This window comes from Gouania willdenowi, chromosome 8 (assembly GCF_900634775.1).
Source record: "Gouania willdenowi chromosome 8, fGouWil2.1, whole genome shotgun sequence".
In the NCBI taxonomy this organism is placed as follows: domain Eukaryota; kingdom Metazoa; phylum Chordata; class Actinopteri; order Blenniiformes; family Gobiesocidae; genus Gouania; species Gouania willdenowi.
In genome coordinates, this window is record NC_041051.1 from 24,863,519 (window position 1) to 24,882,510 (window position 18,992).

Genomic DNA, 18,992 nt, shown 5'->3' on the forward strand with positions numbered 1-18,992 from the left:
GAGTGAGTGAATCCAGGCTTATATGACACGAATGGAATAGGCTGTGTGTGTGTTTGCTCCATCAATCTGTGTTTCAACCTCAGTGCTTTTGTTGAGAAATAGTTCACATCACACACAACAAATCATCTCATGTATTTTATATATACGTGTGTGTGTGTGTGTGTGTGTGTGTGTGTGTGTGTGTGTGTGTGTGTGTGTGTGTGTGTGTGTGTGTGTGTGTCGGAAACATAATTTTTATCCGGGATGGGGACTTGGACTTGTGACTGGAGTTGCACTGAAGTCGCACACAAAGCGACTTGAGACTCAACCTTAAAAGAGAAAGGACATGACTGTCGGTGCCCGATCCTTGTGTGAAACGCATCTACTGTACATATGGTCAGCTTATTTTACAGCAATGCATGTACTATTAAAGGTTCACACCCTGCTATTTAAAAAGAATTACAAATGTACTGTATGTTTTGAGTAAATTCCGATTTATTTTGTTTTTTATTTTATTTTCTGTTTGGTTTTTGATTGTAAATGTTGTGTATTGTGTTTTGATACGTTTTTGTATGTACTGTCTTGTGGTGGTTTTTCCTTTTTGTCTTTTTTTTTTTAATTACCAATTAAAAACATCACAAAAACAGACACATATTTACATGTGTACTATTAAAATATTTAACAAACAACGCATGGTCAGTTTACATTCAAATATCACATCCCAGGAGCTCTAGTTGCGTCATTTATTGCAGTTCTGTGACCGTGGAGATTAAAAGTTTGTTTCTCACTGGATTTGTCATCTATAAAGGTTAAAAAAGAAAATTAGCCGAGGTGCCCCTCATAAAAATGTGGGGACATTTTGTGAGAGCCCTATATCAAAAATGGCTATCGTCAGCCAAGCTGGGAATGATCTTTTTAATGGTTTGGCCCACAGTGCTGCATAATGCATGATTTGTGAGATTAATTGGGTCGAGAAATTCATTAATGATGTAGAATTATTGATTTGACTTATTTTTGACCTTTAAATCCAAGATGGCTGCCAATTTTTGGCTCTTTAAATGTCAATTTCTCAAAATTGTCATAGAGCCTTAATCATAGGCTCAAATGAAAGCTCTGCTCATACTGAGATCTGAAAGGATCAGGCAGATGAAAGAATTGGGCACTGACAACGACATTTGAGACTCGTGAACAACGTCCTCTTTCTCATTATATGCAGCACTCAGGTTTGACAGGAGAACAACTTAGACTGGATGTGAGGGTTCAGAGTAAGAACTGAACACGACCCTAAAGGGATCCGCATGCACAAAAAAGGTCCTGTGGTAATATGTCTTTCAGACAGCAGTCGCATAGCCAAATATTAAATACGCATCCGATTTAGTACCACATATGAAAGTGTTTTGGGTCAAATTTGTCCTGTTGAAACTGTCTTTAACAGTTCAGATGCAGGTTGCAAAGGGAAAACTAATCTGATTTGGGTCAAATTTGCCTGCTGTCTGAATGTAGCCAAAGACTTAGGACTTGACTTGAATTTGAGTTCAAAGTCTCAAGTACGGTGGCTGGGAAGTGTCAGGTGAATGCATTTACAGAAACGAACACGAATGCAAACCGGCCACAACGGAAGTGTTTTCGACGGACGGGTATTATGATATGATAGCCTGATATGAAAAATATAAGAGTATCCTAATCAACTTTCACTTTCTTTCATACGTGTTTCGATGTCTTCTTCTTGTTCTTCTCTGTTCTGGTGGGTTAAAAACATCCGCCAGAAACGTGTCCGTCTGTAATACCGATCCGTCAGAAACATTTCTGTTGCGGAAACCCGGTGGCCGGGAAGTGTCAGGTGAATGCATTTAAAGAAATGAACACAAATGCAAAATGGCCACAACGGAAGTGTTTCCAACGGACCGGTATTACAGACGGACACGACAGAACAGAGAAGAACAAGAAGAAGACATCGAAGCGCGTATGAAAGTAAGTGAAAGTTGATCAGGATACTCTTATATTTTTCATATCAGGCTATCATACCGTCCGTCGAAAACACTTCCGTTGCAGAAACACTTCCGTTGTGGCCGGTTTGCATTCGTGTTGTGACCTGTTTGCATTTGTGTTCGTTTCTGTAAATGCATTCACCTGACACTTCCCAGCCACCGTACTCGAGACTTGAGTTCAAGGACTCGAGACTTGACTGGAGTTTTAGTTCAAGGACTCGAGAGTTGACTTGAATTTTAGTTCAAGGACTCAAGACTTGAGGTCAGAGCTTCTGCCTCAACAGCTTTGTTGCAGGAAGACAGACAGAACACTAGTGAATGCAAGTGAGTGCACCACATTCAAGCTGTTCTGTAGTCTAAACATTTCTTATCATCAGGTTTCTTTACTAAAACTCAAGGCTGCTGCAAACACAACGAGTCATGAGCATGTTTCCACCTTCTCCCCACTGTCTTACCTTCCTTTGAGTAGTAGAGGATCTCCACTTTGCACTCCTCATTCCCAAGCAGGGCCTGGGCCAACTGGGCCAGGGCGCTCTTCATGGTGCCAGGACCCGCAAGGAACTGACAGGTGCAGGGCTGTTGCATGATCTCTGCTCTGGTGTAGCCAAACATCTGGCAGAAGCCTTCATTGCAGTAAATGATGCAACAGTTTTTCATCTGAGCATTGGCAATCAGAAACTTGCGATCTGGGGAGTGGGATAAAACATGATTTAATTATTCTTTGCTGACACAGGAGACTGTGAGGTGACGTCAGGTAGAGTTTCTATATAAAACACAATGTGAAAAAAACGTTGTATAATACTCAAGACAGGATTTTAAAGTCATGGGATGCTTGATCATTTCACGCCACAGTAGAGGTGTGCAAGGTGCTCAAAGAACAACAGAGGAAATAATGCAGTATTAAGTAAAGTTGCTGTGATCACTGATTACCAATCAGTGAAAGTGCTACCAGTCATTATCAATCAAGCAATAATAATCAAATTTTGATTACAAATTTTGTCTTTTTAATTTGCCGTGGAGCACTAATTCATTTATTTATTTTTTTGATTGGGACAGTGCATGTTAATGGACAAACATGGAATGCATGTACAGTATGTAAACACGCCGGATTGTAGCCAAAGGCTAATTTCCATCCGTAGTCCCACGGTCTAGGGTCACAAAACATTGCATGATCAAGAAATTATCAAAAGCCCTTTATACAATAATCAAATTAGACTTAAAAATTATTTCAACTTCACAACCACTCGTCCATGTTCACTTATTTTACATGATGTACATATTACAGAATAAGGAACGTGGAACCTTGTATATCAGACAGGCCATTTTCGAATTGATCATACTTTGAAAATCCAATAGTCTATGTTTTTTTTAGAACATGACAGTAGTGGTAGGATAGCATTATAGCGTTTTTTATCAAGTGTTTTTAATGCCTTTTTATAGAGACTTTCTATGGTAGAAGTGTTGTGGGGCATGCAAGAGACCAGATAGTCAAGCAATAGTCAAAATGTGAGAAATAATCATTGAATAAAAGTATGTTTTAGCAGCACTCATTGTTGAGTTATTTCAAATATGCCAGAAATTTTGAAGATTAAATTTGACTACCTCTGCCACTTTTTTGACATGACTTTTGAAGCAAAGTGTTGGATCAAGGACTACCCCTAGGTATTTAAATTCTGAGACCAGGTTAAGTTCATTGAATTACTCTGGAAGAGGGGAACCCACATTTTTTCAGCTCGCAATCTACTTCCACCACGAACAGCTCTTCGCGATCTTGGAAATACTTCATTTCAATATTTACACTGTTACCATTATTTCATAATTGTTCAGTATTTGCATAATATTTAAATACAATAATAATATTGAAACATTAACACTTAAAAACTGAGTTAGATTGAAATGTATTTCAAAAATGTAAATACAATCAAAGGAAAATATTTTGAAATTAAAGTTTGTTGAATGTACAAAGTAAAAATGTAGCCTTTCCATTTCATCATGGCAGAACCAAAACCCTTTGAAAGTGTGATGGTCAGCAGTTTGTTTCCAACAGCATCTCAGATCATCTCACAGTTCAAAACCAAACACAGCTGCTGACGAAAAAATGTGGCCCAATCCTCACTCATACAATGCAGCAACACAGGTAAAATATTTAGGCATTATAATAGAAATATGTACTTGTCTTCTACACCTGTAGCTTAGACCAGTTGTTCTCAAACTGGGATCCTTGAGCCATAGGTTGGGGTTATGTGAAATAATTAAAACAATTATCATTTATGTGGTATCATTACAAAATGACTCCATGTTCAGGACCAATGCATCAAATGAAACAAAGACACTTACATGTAAAGTATATGGATACAGGTACTCTATGTTTATTTCTACTACAAAGATCTTAAATATTTAAGTTGAAAAGTTCAAAGAATAGATCATTCCTCTGGCATTTAGGGCTGCAAATAGCGGCAAATTGTGTTTGGTGGATATGAGGAATATGAGGGGGTCCTTAAACAATTTCCTTCCTGTAAAGCATTGTTTTTCAACCTTGGGGTCGGGACCACATGTGTGGTCACCTGGAATAAAAATGGGGTCGCCTAAAAAATCTAGTAATTGGTAAAAAAAAAAAGAATAAATAATAATAATAATAATAATAATAAATAAATAAATATATATATATATATATATATATATATATATATATATATAACGCAGGTCAAAACTGATTAAAATTATTATTTTAAATAGAATACAAATACACATCACACATAATGAATATCAAATTATTGTATTTTAAACATAAATGTTCTCAAATATAAATCTAGTTTATATAAAATGCAGTATAAATATATTTTATCACTTTGTGCACTAATCCTGGCCACTCTATTTGTTACTCACCTTAATAAACATGGTCAAAAACTAATTCTAGAGGAAAAAAAATGACTCTGGGGTCGCCGGACATTTGTGACATCAAAATGGGGTCACGACCCAAAAAAGGTTGGGAACCTCGGCTTAAAGGGGTCCGTTTGAGAACCGGTGGCTTAGACCACCTTTGGCTCCTCCCCCCTTTTCTTGCCCAGTTACAAGTAGAAATACATGTGCAACACATAGCAGTGTTATAATAACAACGACAGTCAAAGATTTAATTACATTTAATTAGTAAAGTTATACTTCCAGTAACTAAAATAAATCACCTAATGTTTAGACGTGTTGCAGAAGCAAACAATCTAAGATGATATCCTGATAGTAATAGAATGAAAGGGACAGTAGATAAGGTGGGAGATTTTGTCCAATCCAAGTCCTTTTTACACACATTAGGGTTAGATAACATGTCAGCTGAGGCAGTTGCTGAGTTGATTTTACAAAGCATATTATTTTTGAGGCAAATCTTTCTTTACACGGCACAATCAGTGAGATAGAAACTGAAGTCTACCTTTCCATTGAGCTGGTGCTAATTGCATCCAAGTGGATCCCAGGGGACAGAGGTGGAGCAGGTGGCCCTTCAAAATAAGACTTTTTAACAGCTTTGTTCCTTCTCTCTACTGACTTGAGGGATTTTACACACTTGTAATGTGAGAATCTAATTATCTCTTGCTACCCAGTTTTTACTGAAACTGGATTCTTTATTAAAATGACATTTAAAAAAATAGATTATGGTGTAAAAATAAAGGAATTAGATGTAAATGTTCATAAACGTAAAAGATAAAAAAGTCGATGTAAACCTCTTTTGTTTATTAAAATTTGATAAACAAAATCGTGACCCGAAAAAATCTGTGACCACAGGGGGCGACAGTTCCAACCGCAGGATGGCAGTTCCTGATCTGTGGTTCACGGCTCAACTAGTCCGGGACACGCTGATGTTCTATCTCTCTATCATGTTCTGTTGGTCCTTCCGACCACTATCCCCAACCAGTCGACGCAGATGGCTGCCACCTCTGAACCTGGTTCTGATGGAGATTTCTTCCTGTTAAAAGGGAGTTGTTTCTTCCCACTGTCGCTAAATGCTCGTTCATGTGATTCTTGTTGGGTTTTTTCTTTCTTACTATAAATTTCATATTTTGATAAGCACATTGAGATGATCAATGAAGTCATTTCAACATGGTGGCACACAGACTCAAAAAGGTAAGGTAGTCCCATTTTAAAAAGTTAAAACGAATATGGTGCAAAAATAATGTGTTTTGTTAGACATAGATCTTCTAATAAAGGACATTTCAAACGTTTTAAGCCACATTTTTAAAAAGAGTGGAGGATCCCTTTAATCACTCATTATCCTTTGCTTCATTTCATTGTGCAGTCTATGTAAATTCAATTTTAATGATTTTTTTTCTGTATCTTCAGACAAAAGTAGCAGCTACCGTAGAAGTTCTTCATAAATAAGGAAACTGAGGACAGTCTCAGAGGTAAAGTCTTTAATCTGACCAGTTGATTACTCTGTTCTCAATAATAAAGATTAATCTTTCAGTGTAAGGACAGCAATGCCCGTCTTTTTGGCTAAAATCAATGTAAGGCGTTTACCACAGAGAAAAACTATCAGAGCAAATAGCGTCTCTGGACAGCATTACTCTGTCACCCAGTACTGCGGTAAAAAAACTTTGGTACTGACTTAACTTTTAACTCTCATATTAAACAAATCACAAGGACAGCCTTCTTCTATCTCCGTAATATCTCTAAAATTAGGAACATCTTGGCCCAGACTGATGCTGAAAAACTAATCCATGCATTTGTTACATCTAGATTAGATTATTGTAACTCCCTGCTGTCAGGATGTCCTAGTAACTCATTAAAAACGTCTCTAGTTAATTCAGAATGCTGCAGTAGAAGTACTGTGACTTGATTGAAATTGTACTCAAGTACAAGTACAAGTAAGTCAGACAGAAAATACTCAAATACAAGTAAAAAGTAGCTCAATTAAATAGTCCACAAACATCCATACTAAAGAAATCACTCACATGTTGTCTTTTATAGTAGTCTGGTCTGTTAGGGGTGGAATTGTGCATATTTGTCTACCAGCATGAAATTTGGCATACTTGCAGTTGTTGATGTGCTCAATTCAAATCTGGTGGGAGCTGGAGCCAATTCTCAATGGGGTCGCTATATTGGACAATTCAAAATGGCAGCCACCCAATAACAGGTTTTTCTGTTACTAGACAACCAAAAGTCACATAATCAAAATGAAAAACACCTTTCTAAGGTTCTGGACCTCAGAGATTATAAATCTATTTGACAGTAACCTTGACTGGCATCTCCAATATAGCAACCTGTGAATATGTAACATTTACGACCAAAAATGTCTTTATTTTACAATATAGAAGCCTGACATCCCAGATCAAGGATTCCTTAAGTCATCAACCAAATCCGGTGTTTGTTAATAAATGTGTATTTGTGGCATTTTGCATCAACAAATTTAACCCAGAGTTGTCTTTCTGATCAGACTTCATTTGAATTAAAATTATCGGGATTTATATCATATATTACCATTCTGAGAAAAAATATTGAGATATGATTTTTGGTCCATATTGCCCAGTTCTAGTTTGACTCCCCTCTCTCCAGTCTTCAATCTGACCCCCCTTTGCAGGATTCTGGTTAAACTGCTTAGTGAGACAGGAGCGGGAGACATGCTCTTCAAAGTGAAGGAGGCGGGCTTCTCTGCTGGAAAGCACATGCTGTCAAAGTCATTATGTGCAGCTCACAGTGGAAACTCTAATCGTCACACGGTTGCTAAGCAGCGCTGTATTTGCATGGGCACACACCTTTCCATACATGTGGATGAGTGTGCACAGGCACATTTAAGGTTAGAGGTATCAAATATTGGCTTTGACCAAAGAAGCAGCATTGATGAAGCTGTTTGGACTGAAAGAGAAACTAATAAAGCAGGCGGGGTCACATCAAAGTGAGTAAGTCATTGTAATGGTATCTGGGCTGTAATCCTCCATTATGTGGGAAACACTACTAACATTCAGACTGGTTTACAAATTATAATTTCAGAAGAAGTGAACACCCACAGCTTATCAGAGTTCGGTGGGTTTTTCAACCTTCTCCAGGTGTTGATCAGGCTATTCAGCCGGTGGACCATGTGATATAATGACACATAATGTGAGTGGAGGTTTAAAAAAAGCCTCGGGCAAGAAGTGCAAATGCAAAAACAAAGACACACAAAACCAGTAGAAGCCGCCTATCAACACAGAATCTAACTAGACAAACAGAAAAAATGTGGAGATTAAATGATATTCAAGTCAATAATGCTTGTGGGACATCTTCAGGATGTCCTAGTAACTCACAAAAGTCTCCAGTTACATCAGAATGCTGCAGCCAGAATACTAACAGGTACTAACAGGAGATAGCATATTTCTCCAGTATTAGCTTCCCTTCATTGGCTTCCTGTAAAATCTAGAATCAAGTTTAAAATCTGTATGATGTGTATCCTAGAGACCTGTTCGTGCCTTATCGTCTGGGCAGAACCCTCCACTCTCAGTCTGCTGGTCTTCTTGAAGTTCCTAAAGTGTCTAGAAGTAGAACAGGAGGCAGAGCGTTCAGCTACCAGGCTCCTCGCCTTTGGAACCAGCTCCCAATCTTAGTTCATGTGGATCTTGTTGGGTTTTTTCCTTCCTATTATGAATTTTATATTTTGATAGCACTTGGAGATGACTTTATTGTAATTTACACTATATAAATAAAGTTGAATTGAATTGAATTGTATCATATAAACAGAGCCAATGTAAGTCAGACATAGAAAATAAAAGCCCCTTTTTGATTTTTTGAGTGGAATCATGTGAGACTTTTAACCTCTTCTTCATCAGAACATCAGCCATAAATACTACCATGATATTAAAAATGTAAATTGTGATACTGATAGTTAAGATATGATATGGAAAAACATGCAGAATATGGGTAATAAATATATAAATCAAAATGTAATTAATCTATAAGCACTGAAATGTATGTGAGTGAGGTTTTGAATTATAGTATGTTGAATTGGATAAAATCAACATTTTATTTTATTCTTTTAAATATGACTTTATAATAAAAAATATAATTTTTCTTGATATTGTATTGCATTGTTAAAACATATGGAATAGATTAAAGCACAGCTAAAAGCTTTTAAAACAACTAAATGTTTCAATTAATTTCAAAATTGAAATATAATCAGAATCAAAATGTTTATTGTAAATTGTATTCAAACTTGTACCATTTCACCACAAGAACATGTATATGTACAAGAACACTTTCTAGCAATGGCATGATAAAATAGAATAAAAGTAAAAGTACAAAGAAATAACTGTTCCATAACTAAATATAAAATAACATTTAAAAAAAGCTTCTATTGGGTTAATTCATTTGTACATCCAACTCCAGAGGAGTCCACGTCACTGTAAATTAATAAAGGTCAAACAGCTCCATCTTTTCATAAATACATGTAATAGATAACAAGATGTCTGGGTTTGAGTTGCAGCTTCTTATTATGGGTGATAATAGGTTCCAGAACCCACGGAAGCAGATTAGGGCCAATTCTAATGGAAAAAATAATTTTGGGCAAATCAAGAATAAAGTCAAAATGTCGAGTTTAAAGTTGACATTTCAAAAATAAACACAAAATAGAATATTGTGATAAAAGTTGTTGGTTTGTTCATAAAGTCAAATCTCCAGAAGCTGATGAGGGCCAATTCACCATATGACAAACAGCAGATCGTGGCCGTCTACAAAATGCCGTGTATTAATGAATGCGTTAAACTAAACTTTGAAGTTGGGTTTATAAAACAAAGATATTTTTTTCTCTTTCAGCTCATAAACATGCCGTTGTAATCGCTTAATCTGTTCACAAGGAAAAAACAGTCAAGTTTAAGTGGAGCATTCAAGCCTGTCTGTGGCTATAGAGGGCCAGTTTATGGTGAATTGGCCCTAGATTGCGCTTCCAAAGATTTGACTTCATTACCAAACCTTTGACTTTTATCAAGAATCACAATATTGTATTTGAGTTCATTTCAACATTATAATTCAACTTTATTCTTAAATTTTCTACTTTAATCTCGAGATTACAACTTCATTCTCAACATTTTGACTTTATTCTTGACCAAAAAATATTTTCAAATATTTCAAAATTGGCCGTACAGACCCAGAATGGTTGAGAACCAGGGGTGGACTGGCCATCTGGCATACTGGGCAGATGGCCCAAAGTGGGTCGGTTTGAGTGAGTGGAGGCAGACATGGTAACAGGTGGCCAAAAATGGTCCAAAAGTGGCAAAAACTTGGCAAGAATTGAGTGTAAAGTGACTAAAATGGGCCAAATGCCGTCAAGAGAGGGAAAAAAATTGGCAAATAAAGAGGAACCAGGTGGTTTGTAATGGAAAACGGTAGCTTAAATGGGCAAAATGTGGCAAGCAATAGGGAAAAAGGGCAAAAATGAGGAACAAAAAGTGACAAAATGTAAGGAAAAAAGGAAACAAGTGGTTATTCAAAATATTAGGAAATAGCTAGCTTATTGGAATGAAAAGTGGCCAAAAAAAATTAAAGAAAGGACAAAAATTGGATAAAAGTGTCTAAAAGAACTTGCAAAAAAGGACAAAAAAATAGAGGGGTTAAAGAAATGGGACAAAGGAAGTTGTAAAATGGCCAAAGGAAAAGTTTCCCCCTTTTAAGGTATTCTGGGGGAGCAATAACAAAAGTTCAAACATAAAAGTGCAGATTTACTAAAGGTTTAGAGGTATTAAAACGTGTGCAAATGTCACTCCACGCGTTACTAAGGAGTACAAACTCCAGGGAATCAGGACAGTGCTTCTTCAATGCATCAGAATGCACCCTCAATCTACTAAGTTTCCTCTGATGAATATGTAAAGCAAGCGGATCTCATAAGGGGCGCAAAAAAATGGGAGGAGGACATGCAAATAAATTAATGCAGTGGGCATAATGCAATTGTTAAAATCTGGAACTGTTTGCAGTGATTGTTTTAGCACCGGAAAACAGTACGACTCACAGGCAAGTGCGAACACACACACAGAGATCCGCTGCAGTAAATGTTTATACAAAACACAGCGGAGATAAAAAAAAAAAAAAAAAAAGGCTCCAGTTAACCTTTCTAGTATAAAAAATAATTCAAATAAAACAACAGTGAATATTACCATAGACTGAATGAGAAAATAAAGTGTGAGTAAAGTGTGTGAGAGGGAGAGAACAAGCTGCACACCCACGGCGGTGTGTGTGTGGAGTCTGGTGTGGCTGCGGTGGAGAGAGGATGCTGTGCGCGGAGATACATGGACGTCGCTATGGACGCACTGCTTCAGTGATGTTTTGATCGTCAAACTCTCGTGTCGCGTTGATGGAAGGAGCATCAGGCCAGAATCAGCTAATCAGATGCGTAATTTACAGTGATGGCACAATATTCATGACAGTGTTTTGACACAGCACTGCTCGGGGGCTCAGACCTGCTGGATGATGGTCAGTAGATCATCTTCAAATGGTGCTGACTGATTGGCTGACTGTGTTGCTGTATTAACTCAGATCAATGGCATCAACAAATCAATAAAACGGTTTCTGTCCAAATCTGCCTATTTTTCATGGACTGATCAGACCAAAGTTACAGGACCTGACGGAGCAGCCATATTAAATTAGGGGGAAATTAGCTGTTTAAAAAAAAAAACATTTTTATTGGTTTATTTAGTTTTCTACATTATTAAATGTTTGTGCAGCAGACAGAGAAGTCCACCTGTCTCCAATTTAACTTCCTCAAATTGTCATTGTGTGCTTCTGTGCACTCACGTCTCCACATTGAACGAGCCAAACACTCATTTAAATAGGGCGGTCTCCACCACTTCTGCACGTGCACTAATCATTGCTGCAATCTTAGTGAATTCCCCGCAGCAGGTGAGGAAACTGCGTCACCAAAGGATTTAGAGACATAACTGGTCTACCACCCTTTATTTCAGATCTAAGTGAATCCGCCCCAAAGAGCCACAGTATGTTGAGCATTACTGACTTAATACCAGCTTCTACATAGTCAGTGTCTGCTAATAATGTAGTGGGCTGGTGTGTACAGAAAATGACAGGGCTAAATTTTAGTCCTGTTGAGAACCAATGTTTTAGTTTTTTGCTTGAATTATCAAACTTGGTTTGACATGTTTTATTTTTGTATGTTCTTTTAAATGTAGTTTTGCTGTTTATCTGACAGTGAGTAAAAGGGAGGACTTACTTTGCTCGTCGAACTTCCTGATGATCGTGTCCAGGTAAGTGTTCTGAAGAGCCACGTGACCACGTCTCACTGGCATCTTGGTTTTAAAACAAAGCGAGTCATGAACATCAAAGGCTACAGTCAGATAACAAAGTGCTGAGGAAAAGGAGAACAGCGCGGTCTCTGTGGTTAGTCCCTGCTCAGGATGATGATGATGATGATGATGATGATGATGATGGTGATGGGGAGGAGGGTGGTTGCCAGGGCGATAGCAGATGCTGGATTTTGCGTGCTGATAGTGTTGAGTAGAGAAGAGATAGGGAACAGTAGTCGCAGCTCGGTGGTTCCCATGAAACAAAGTCCTAAACCCTGAGCTCAGAGAAGGAGAACTGCTGAGGAGTCAAATGTGGACTTTGTTACAGGTTTAACACAGGGCTGTGCCTGTGTTTGTGTTTGGACGGAGCAGAAGGAGCTGAACACTCCTCACAGTCCGCCCTCTCCTCTCCTCTCAACAAGCCACACACTACAGCACAAACTCTGCTTTCACAATAAATGCACCTCCACTCACAACAGCTTTTACCAGATAACCCAGTGTTTTTTTAACCTTGGGGTGGGGTCGCCTGAAATGTCTAGTAATTGATCAAATAAAAATAATTACAGATTGAAAATGTATCTTTACATTTTTTTAATTATTATTATTATACAAATTAAAACAACACAATCTTAAACAACTCTTTTCTATACTTAACTTTCATTTTTGTCAAATATACTGTAAATCTAGATTAATAATAATAATAATAATAATAATAATAATAATAATAATAATAATAATAATAATAATAATAATAATAATAATAATAATAATAATAATAGAATTAGAACTGCAAGTAGTTATGAAAGGGGTCCGAGTCGTGAGGGAAGGCTTGGCTTTGCGGAGCCCATGGAAGTACGTCACAAAGGATGACGGACTCGGGGCGAACGTCAGGACACAGACCAACATGCCATTTGCAGTGAACACGTTGATATAAGGTTCAGGTCCAACTGAAGAGTCTACGTGCCAAGTTTCACGCTGATTGGAAAAAACGCCAAGGAGGAGTTCGAAAAAGTAGGTTTTTGATGTGTCGTGACTTAGAAAGAGCAATATGCCGTGGGAGTGGGTTTGACCTATGTCAGAAGATGCAACTCTATTAAAGGAACACGTGGATATAACGTTTATGAAGATGTGATTTAATATGTGAAAGTTACAGGCCAAAATGCATTTACATATGTCCAACTTTCACGTGGACATATGTAAGTTTTTGCGTCCAAGGTACAGGGAGGGGTCTGAACCAACCCTCCAAATTGCACCACCCTCCCTTGCACGGTTTAGCCTGCAGCACCACTTTTACCAAGAGAAAAATAAAAGGTAAGAATAATAAAAATCGGAACAATTACAATAGGGTTCCCAGCACCACTGGTCCTGGGAACCGCGTATGCTTGGCCCCCTAATAAAATGCATTGGGATGGACTGGGTGTATCCCCACTTACCACCCAGAGAGAGCTGGAGATAGTCATCAGCAAATCCCCATGACCCTAAAAAAAAGGAACAAGCGGGTCAGAAAATGGATGAATGGATAAAATGCAGTATGAAAATGCAGTGTCTGAGCTGGCACAACTTGTTACTAATACTGTCAACTCTGTACTTGGAATACAGTATAACAAACTTAATCAAAAAAATTAATTAGGGTCGCATCTTGAATGTTATGAATGTTATAGCCCATTTTACTGGATAAAGGAATAAGAACTTTTCCAATTAGAAGCTTGCAAAACTTAACCACGAAATACTAATTTGTGGCAACTAATTTTTTTTTTTTATTATTTTTACGTCATGTCTAGGGCTTCGTACCACACAGTGCAGGCAAAGCCTCAACAAGTGCAAAAAACATGTGTGGATAACAAATAAAACAAATGTTTATGTAATGAAATATGTCATTATTTGGTCTTTATACATTTGAAATCTAAATATATTTTACATTGTGTCTCAATCATTATTTGTTCCCTTGTGGGTATTTTATTTTGAGCCACTCTATGCCTCATTTCCTGTATTTAAGGTGGCTTGATGTTGGTCTGACACTGACAGAGTGCAGATCCCCATCAGTCCTCCTTCTTCACTCCACATCACAAGTCTCCACGCTCAAAATAGCGACATCCTTTTTCTCTACGGCCGTCACCACACATCTGATATCAAGCTGTAGTCGAGGATGAGATACCAATGGCCCTTGTGTTTCTGGACGACTGTTTGTCTTTGGAAGGCACCGATAGCGTTCTCATCCTGCAGAAGACCAACACACTTGGATCATGTTTTGAAGCTGATCCTTTTTGTTTTTTTGTTTTTGACAGTTTATCAAAGCACTCTGATTGGCTGGATGAAAGTCTTCCAGCTACAACTGGAGCTGTCAAAACAAAAAAGAAGCAACAATAAAGCATGCTTGTTAAACCTGATAAGGAGTCGGAGCACTCTGACTTTTATTGTCTGAGTCTGGAAAGGTTTTCCCACAGTACAATAATAGTTTACTGACTCGGGGTAGGGTTGGAGACAGCACAGTGTTAGATAGCTAGTATTTCTAAGTATTTCTTCATTTTCTAAAGCTGATCTTTTACAATGTCTCCATCACTTTATCTAATAACTTTTTATCCAAGAGGAAGAATCTAAGAAGCGTCGTCAGTTCTTGTATGTGTGAGACCAGCTCAAATGTCAGGTCTCATATTTTCCACTGTAGTCACAGAGAGGCATTTGTCTTGAAGATGTATGCTACGATTATTTGGTTTAGGCAGTCACGCGTGTTTAGAGATCAGAAAATGCTCGTCATGCTGCCATTCTGTGACTGAAAGCTACACGAGCATGCATTTCATTCCAATGTTCTCGATAACAACAGCGGCTAAAATTAACCCAGGAGCCTGCATGCTGTCCTGTGACCCTTTGGTGTGAGAGCCAAGTGAGACTGGAATGTGCGACAGATACAGTTCTTTGGATGGAAGGCGTGTGTGTGCCTGTGTGTGTATTACTCCCAAGAAGAAACCAGCACCTCACATACACAATATCTGAAGTGATAAAATCTAAACGCTCACATTTTTCTTCATCAGCATCAACTAGTAGCCTCATATAATAGCTGAACGTATCCTATGAAAACACACACAGGGGAGAAATCCCAACAGTCAGAATTCCAACCCCTTATTAGAAAAGTGGACACAGCCCCAGGTTTCTTCTTTTTTGTTTATCAAATGTCAAAACCAAAGCCCAACTATAACCCTAAAATCAATATGTCGTAAAATTTCTGTTATAAGATGTGTTAATATTGTAATATTGGCCATACCAGTCTGTCATTGCCCGATCTCGTTGGATCTCGGAAGTTAAGCAGGTCTGGTTAGTAGTTGGATGAGAGACCACTGAGAATTCCAGGTGCCACAGTGGGACACAGTCGCCTCAGTGGTATCTGTCATTGTGTCCTTGGGCAAGGCACTTCACCCACATTGCCTAGTATGAATGTAGTGTGTGAGTGAGTGTTGGTGGTGGTCGGAGGGGCCGATGGCGCACTATGGCAGCCTCACCGCCATCAGACGGTGTGGCTATGGCTACAATAGTAGTTTACCACCACTAAGTGTGGAGTGGAAGAATAATGCCTTAATTCTGTAAAGCGATTTGAGTGTCCATGATAAAGCAGTATATAAAATCCAAAGCATTATTATTATTAATGATATTATCTATCATCAGAATTGTTAAAGTCTCATTTCAGTTGACCAAATAAAAAAAAACATGTTTTTCAACTAATTATTTTATAGATATAGAGATTTATATTGGTTTACTTAACATTTTTTAGCATCACCTCTTGAAGAACTTTGTTCTGATTAATTCATTTTTTTCAATGCATTCTGCCCTTTAGACTTTAGGTCAGTGTCAATAAAGTATTTAATATACGTTTTAAGTCAATAGAATTAGCATTCAGGGGCCCTGGATCTGAACCTAGTCTGGTCATATAATCAAGCCGTGAAAAGAAAGAGGACGTATCCGGGTATATCTGGGTGGATTGTTACCCTATGTGACAGAAGATATGAAGAATGAGTGTGTAAAAGGTCGACTACTCTGATCTTCTGTACAGGGAATTCACAAAGAGTCAACACCACCCCCCACCCAAGGGTCCCCCTATAGACATGCCACAGCTACTACAACTCAAACCCAAGAGCCTCCATTCCTCTGATTAGAGCCGAGTCCAGCAGATACACAGTGAGCCATAATCGCTCTCTGTTATCTGAGCGTGTACGATTGTACGCACAACATGTTCTTCCACGTGTTTGCTACAAATTCAGGCAGCCCCCTCAAAACAAAGCACATTGTGATGACTGGAAGTTACAGTAGGCTCTTGGATTTTTGGCGAACACTGAGTTTCATGAAGTCAATTCAAACCTCATAAAACAGGCCTAAAGTCAAGTCAATAAACACATTGTTGTTTTTTTTCTCAACAGTGTGGCTCGATTAGAAAGTAAGTAAGCTCCTGTTATAAAAGACATAACAATGCCTCCTCACAGACTAAACACCTTCAACTTTTCACCTTCAACTGTGTCAGTGTTTTCACACGGCTGAGCTGGTCCTGGTGAGAAAAATGATCTCACTCAGAGGCATAGCAACAATATTAAATGTAGGGTTCAGCCCCACGCATGTTTCTGTGTTTGAAGTTGTGCTATTTTGGGACAAATTGTTTTTCTTCTCAGCTAACACTGTCATGCTGAGCTGTGATGTTCGCAGACAAGAGTCCATCTGCTCTGCAGTGAGGCACTGAGAGGGCAGAATGCGATCAAGCGAGATAAATACAGTGTTTTAGCAACAGTTATTTGTCAGCAATTACAGCCATCAGTTCAGGGATAAGTTGCTTTCTCAAAAGTGAAAGAGCTGTGAACATGGAAATGGAATGACAATGTAGATTCTAGCGGTTCGAAATGATAGGATCACCAGAAACTAAACGCGACGCGTGGCTATGTTTTAGCAGTAAAGATTAGATGTGTAATGAGTAGTGATATACCTACTCAAGTAGAAGTACTGTTACTTTTTTTTACAATTGTATTAATAATAATAATAATAATAATGGCTTGGGTTTATATAGCGCTCAAAGTGTGTTACAGAAACCATTATTCATTCACACCAGTTACTCACACAGTCATACATGTAGTGGTAAGCTACAATGTAGCCACAGCTGCCCTGGGACAGACTGACAGAGGCGTGGCTGCCATTTCACTCCTATGGCCCCTCTGACCACCGCCAACATTTACGCACAATTCATACCCAATCATACCAGCCAATGTGGGTAAAGTGCCTTGCCCAAGGACACAACAGCAATGACTCTGATAGAGCGGGATTCAAACCCCCAACCCTTGGGTTACTGGACGACCCACTCTACCACGGTCGCCCTCAAGTACAAGTATAAGCAAGTCATACATAAAATACTCATGTACAAGTAAAATATAGCTCAATTAAAAAGTACGTAATAGTTACTAGTTACTTTCAGCCCCCACGTTTATTTCTGGTAATAAGTCGTTGCCACGGTTCCCCATTGCATACAGTAAACATCTCATGTATAAACTTAAAAATGAAGAGATGAAATCTTGCACAATTGGAACTTAATCTATTTTGCACGAAGGCACATGTATAAAATAAAAGTTTTAATAAAACACCAATAACAGATGCTTTGTCATCATGGGTTACATATTGCTTGTAGAATGTTGTGGCCTTGTTGATTATTGTCTGGTTAATTCATTTTTTTTTTGTATTTTCACAATATACGTTGATCATTTTTACTATTTAAGCAATAGTAACTTACTCAGGAACGGTTGGGTTTGAAAATGTAACTAATGACTTTACTTCTTTTGAAACGTACAAGTAAAATTCCTGAGTTAGAAATATACTCAAAAAAAGTACATGTAGCCATAAAAGCAACTAAATTACAGTAACGTGATCACTTTTACCTCTGGTACAGATAGACAGAGAGACAAGCCTGTAGGCCGGAGCGGGTGGAAGGTAACATGAAATCACATGCTTCAGTGTCCTTGGCAACAACACAGTGGAGACACTGGTAACAGTTCTCAGCACCATTGTCTCTCAGCTCTGCTTCAGTCTGAAGAGCTTTCAGGAGCTGGAGTACAGTAACGGAGAGGTGACTCCCATCTCTACAACCTCTTCACTTAACACTGAAATGTACAGGATGGTAGTACAGCCGAGGAAATGTATTGAAAGTCGACATTACAGTAGCCTACTCTACTGTGTGTGTGTGTGTGTGTGTGTGTGTGTGTCTACATAATCAGGTTGAGTTCAGCTGTGCACCTCCAACACACTCCTGATAAAAATAATTAGTCGTCTTTATCAGATGTAGCACAAAGGCAGCGATAGTGTTCGACCGCTCACAGTCAGTAACCAGCTCCAGGGTTGGGGTCAATTACATTTTTCAGTTACAGTTACATTTTCAATTACCAATGTTCAATTACGATTACAGTGACAAACATTTTTTCCAATTACAATTCAATTACTTCTTTTTTTATCCTCAGAATGTCATATACAATTACATTCTCAATTATTAAATTACTATATAATTAATTAATTACAATTACTGAAAAAAAAAACCTAATAAAAGTTAACCTTCATCTTGTGTTAGCATCTCTTATCATAACTGGTCCTAAATATGCAGTAAAATACACTATAAACATTTATCTATGATCTAATTTCTTTCTTGGTTACCTTGGGCTTCCTAATCAATGAAAATATAGGTTTTAATATTTTTGATGTGGACATCTGAGCCTTTTTAATGTTAGTATACCCCTCAATTTAACTACATATGTGTAGAACTGTACATAGA

The 18,992-nt window shown here is 38.0% G+C and overlaps 1 protein-coding gene across 2 annotated transcripts in view; it reads right to left on the minus strand.

Moving 5' to 3' along the window:
• The window catches only part of kcnh6a (potassium voltage-gated channel, subfamily H (eag-related), member 6a), a 42,961-nt gene extending 30,375 nt beyond the window's left edge, over window positions 1–12,586 (minus strand). For both annotated transcript variants that reach the window (XM_028455714.1, XM_028455713.1), the window contains exons 1-2: window positions 12,136–12,586; window positions 2,423–2,653 (exon numbers count right to left, since the gene is read on the minus strand). In XM_028455714.1, coding sequence (XP_028311515.1) covers window positions 2,423–2,653; window positions 12,136–12,211 — 307 coding nt within the window. In that variant the 5' untranslated portion in view covers window positions 12,212–12,586. The remainder of the gene's footprint in view (window positions 1–2,422; window positions 2,654–12,135) is intronic.
• Window positions 12,587–18,992: the final 6,406 nt, after the last annotated feature.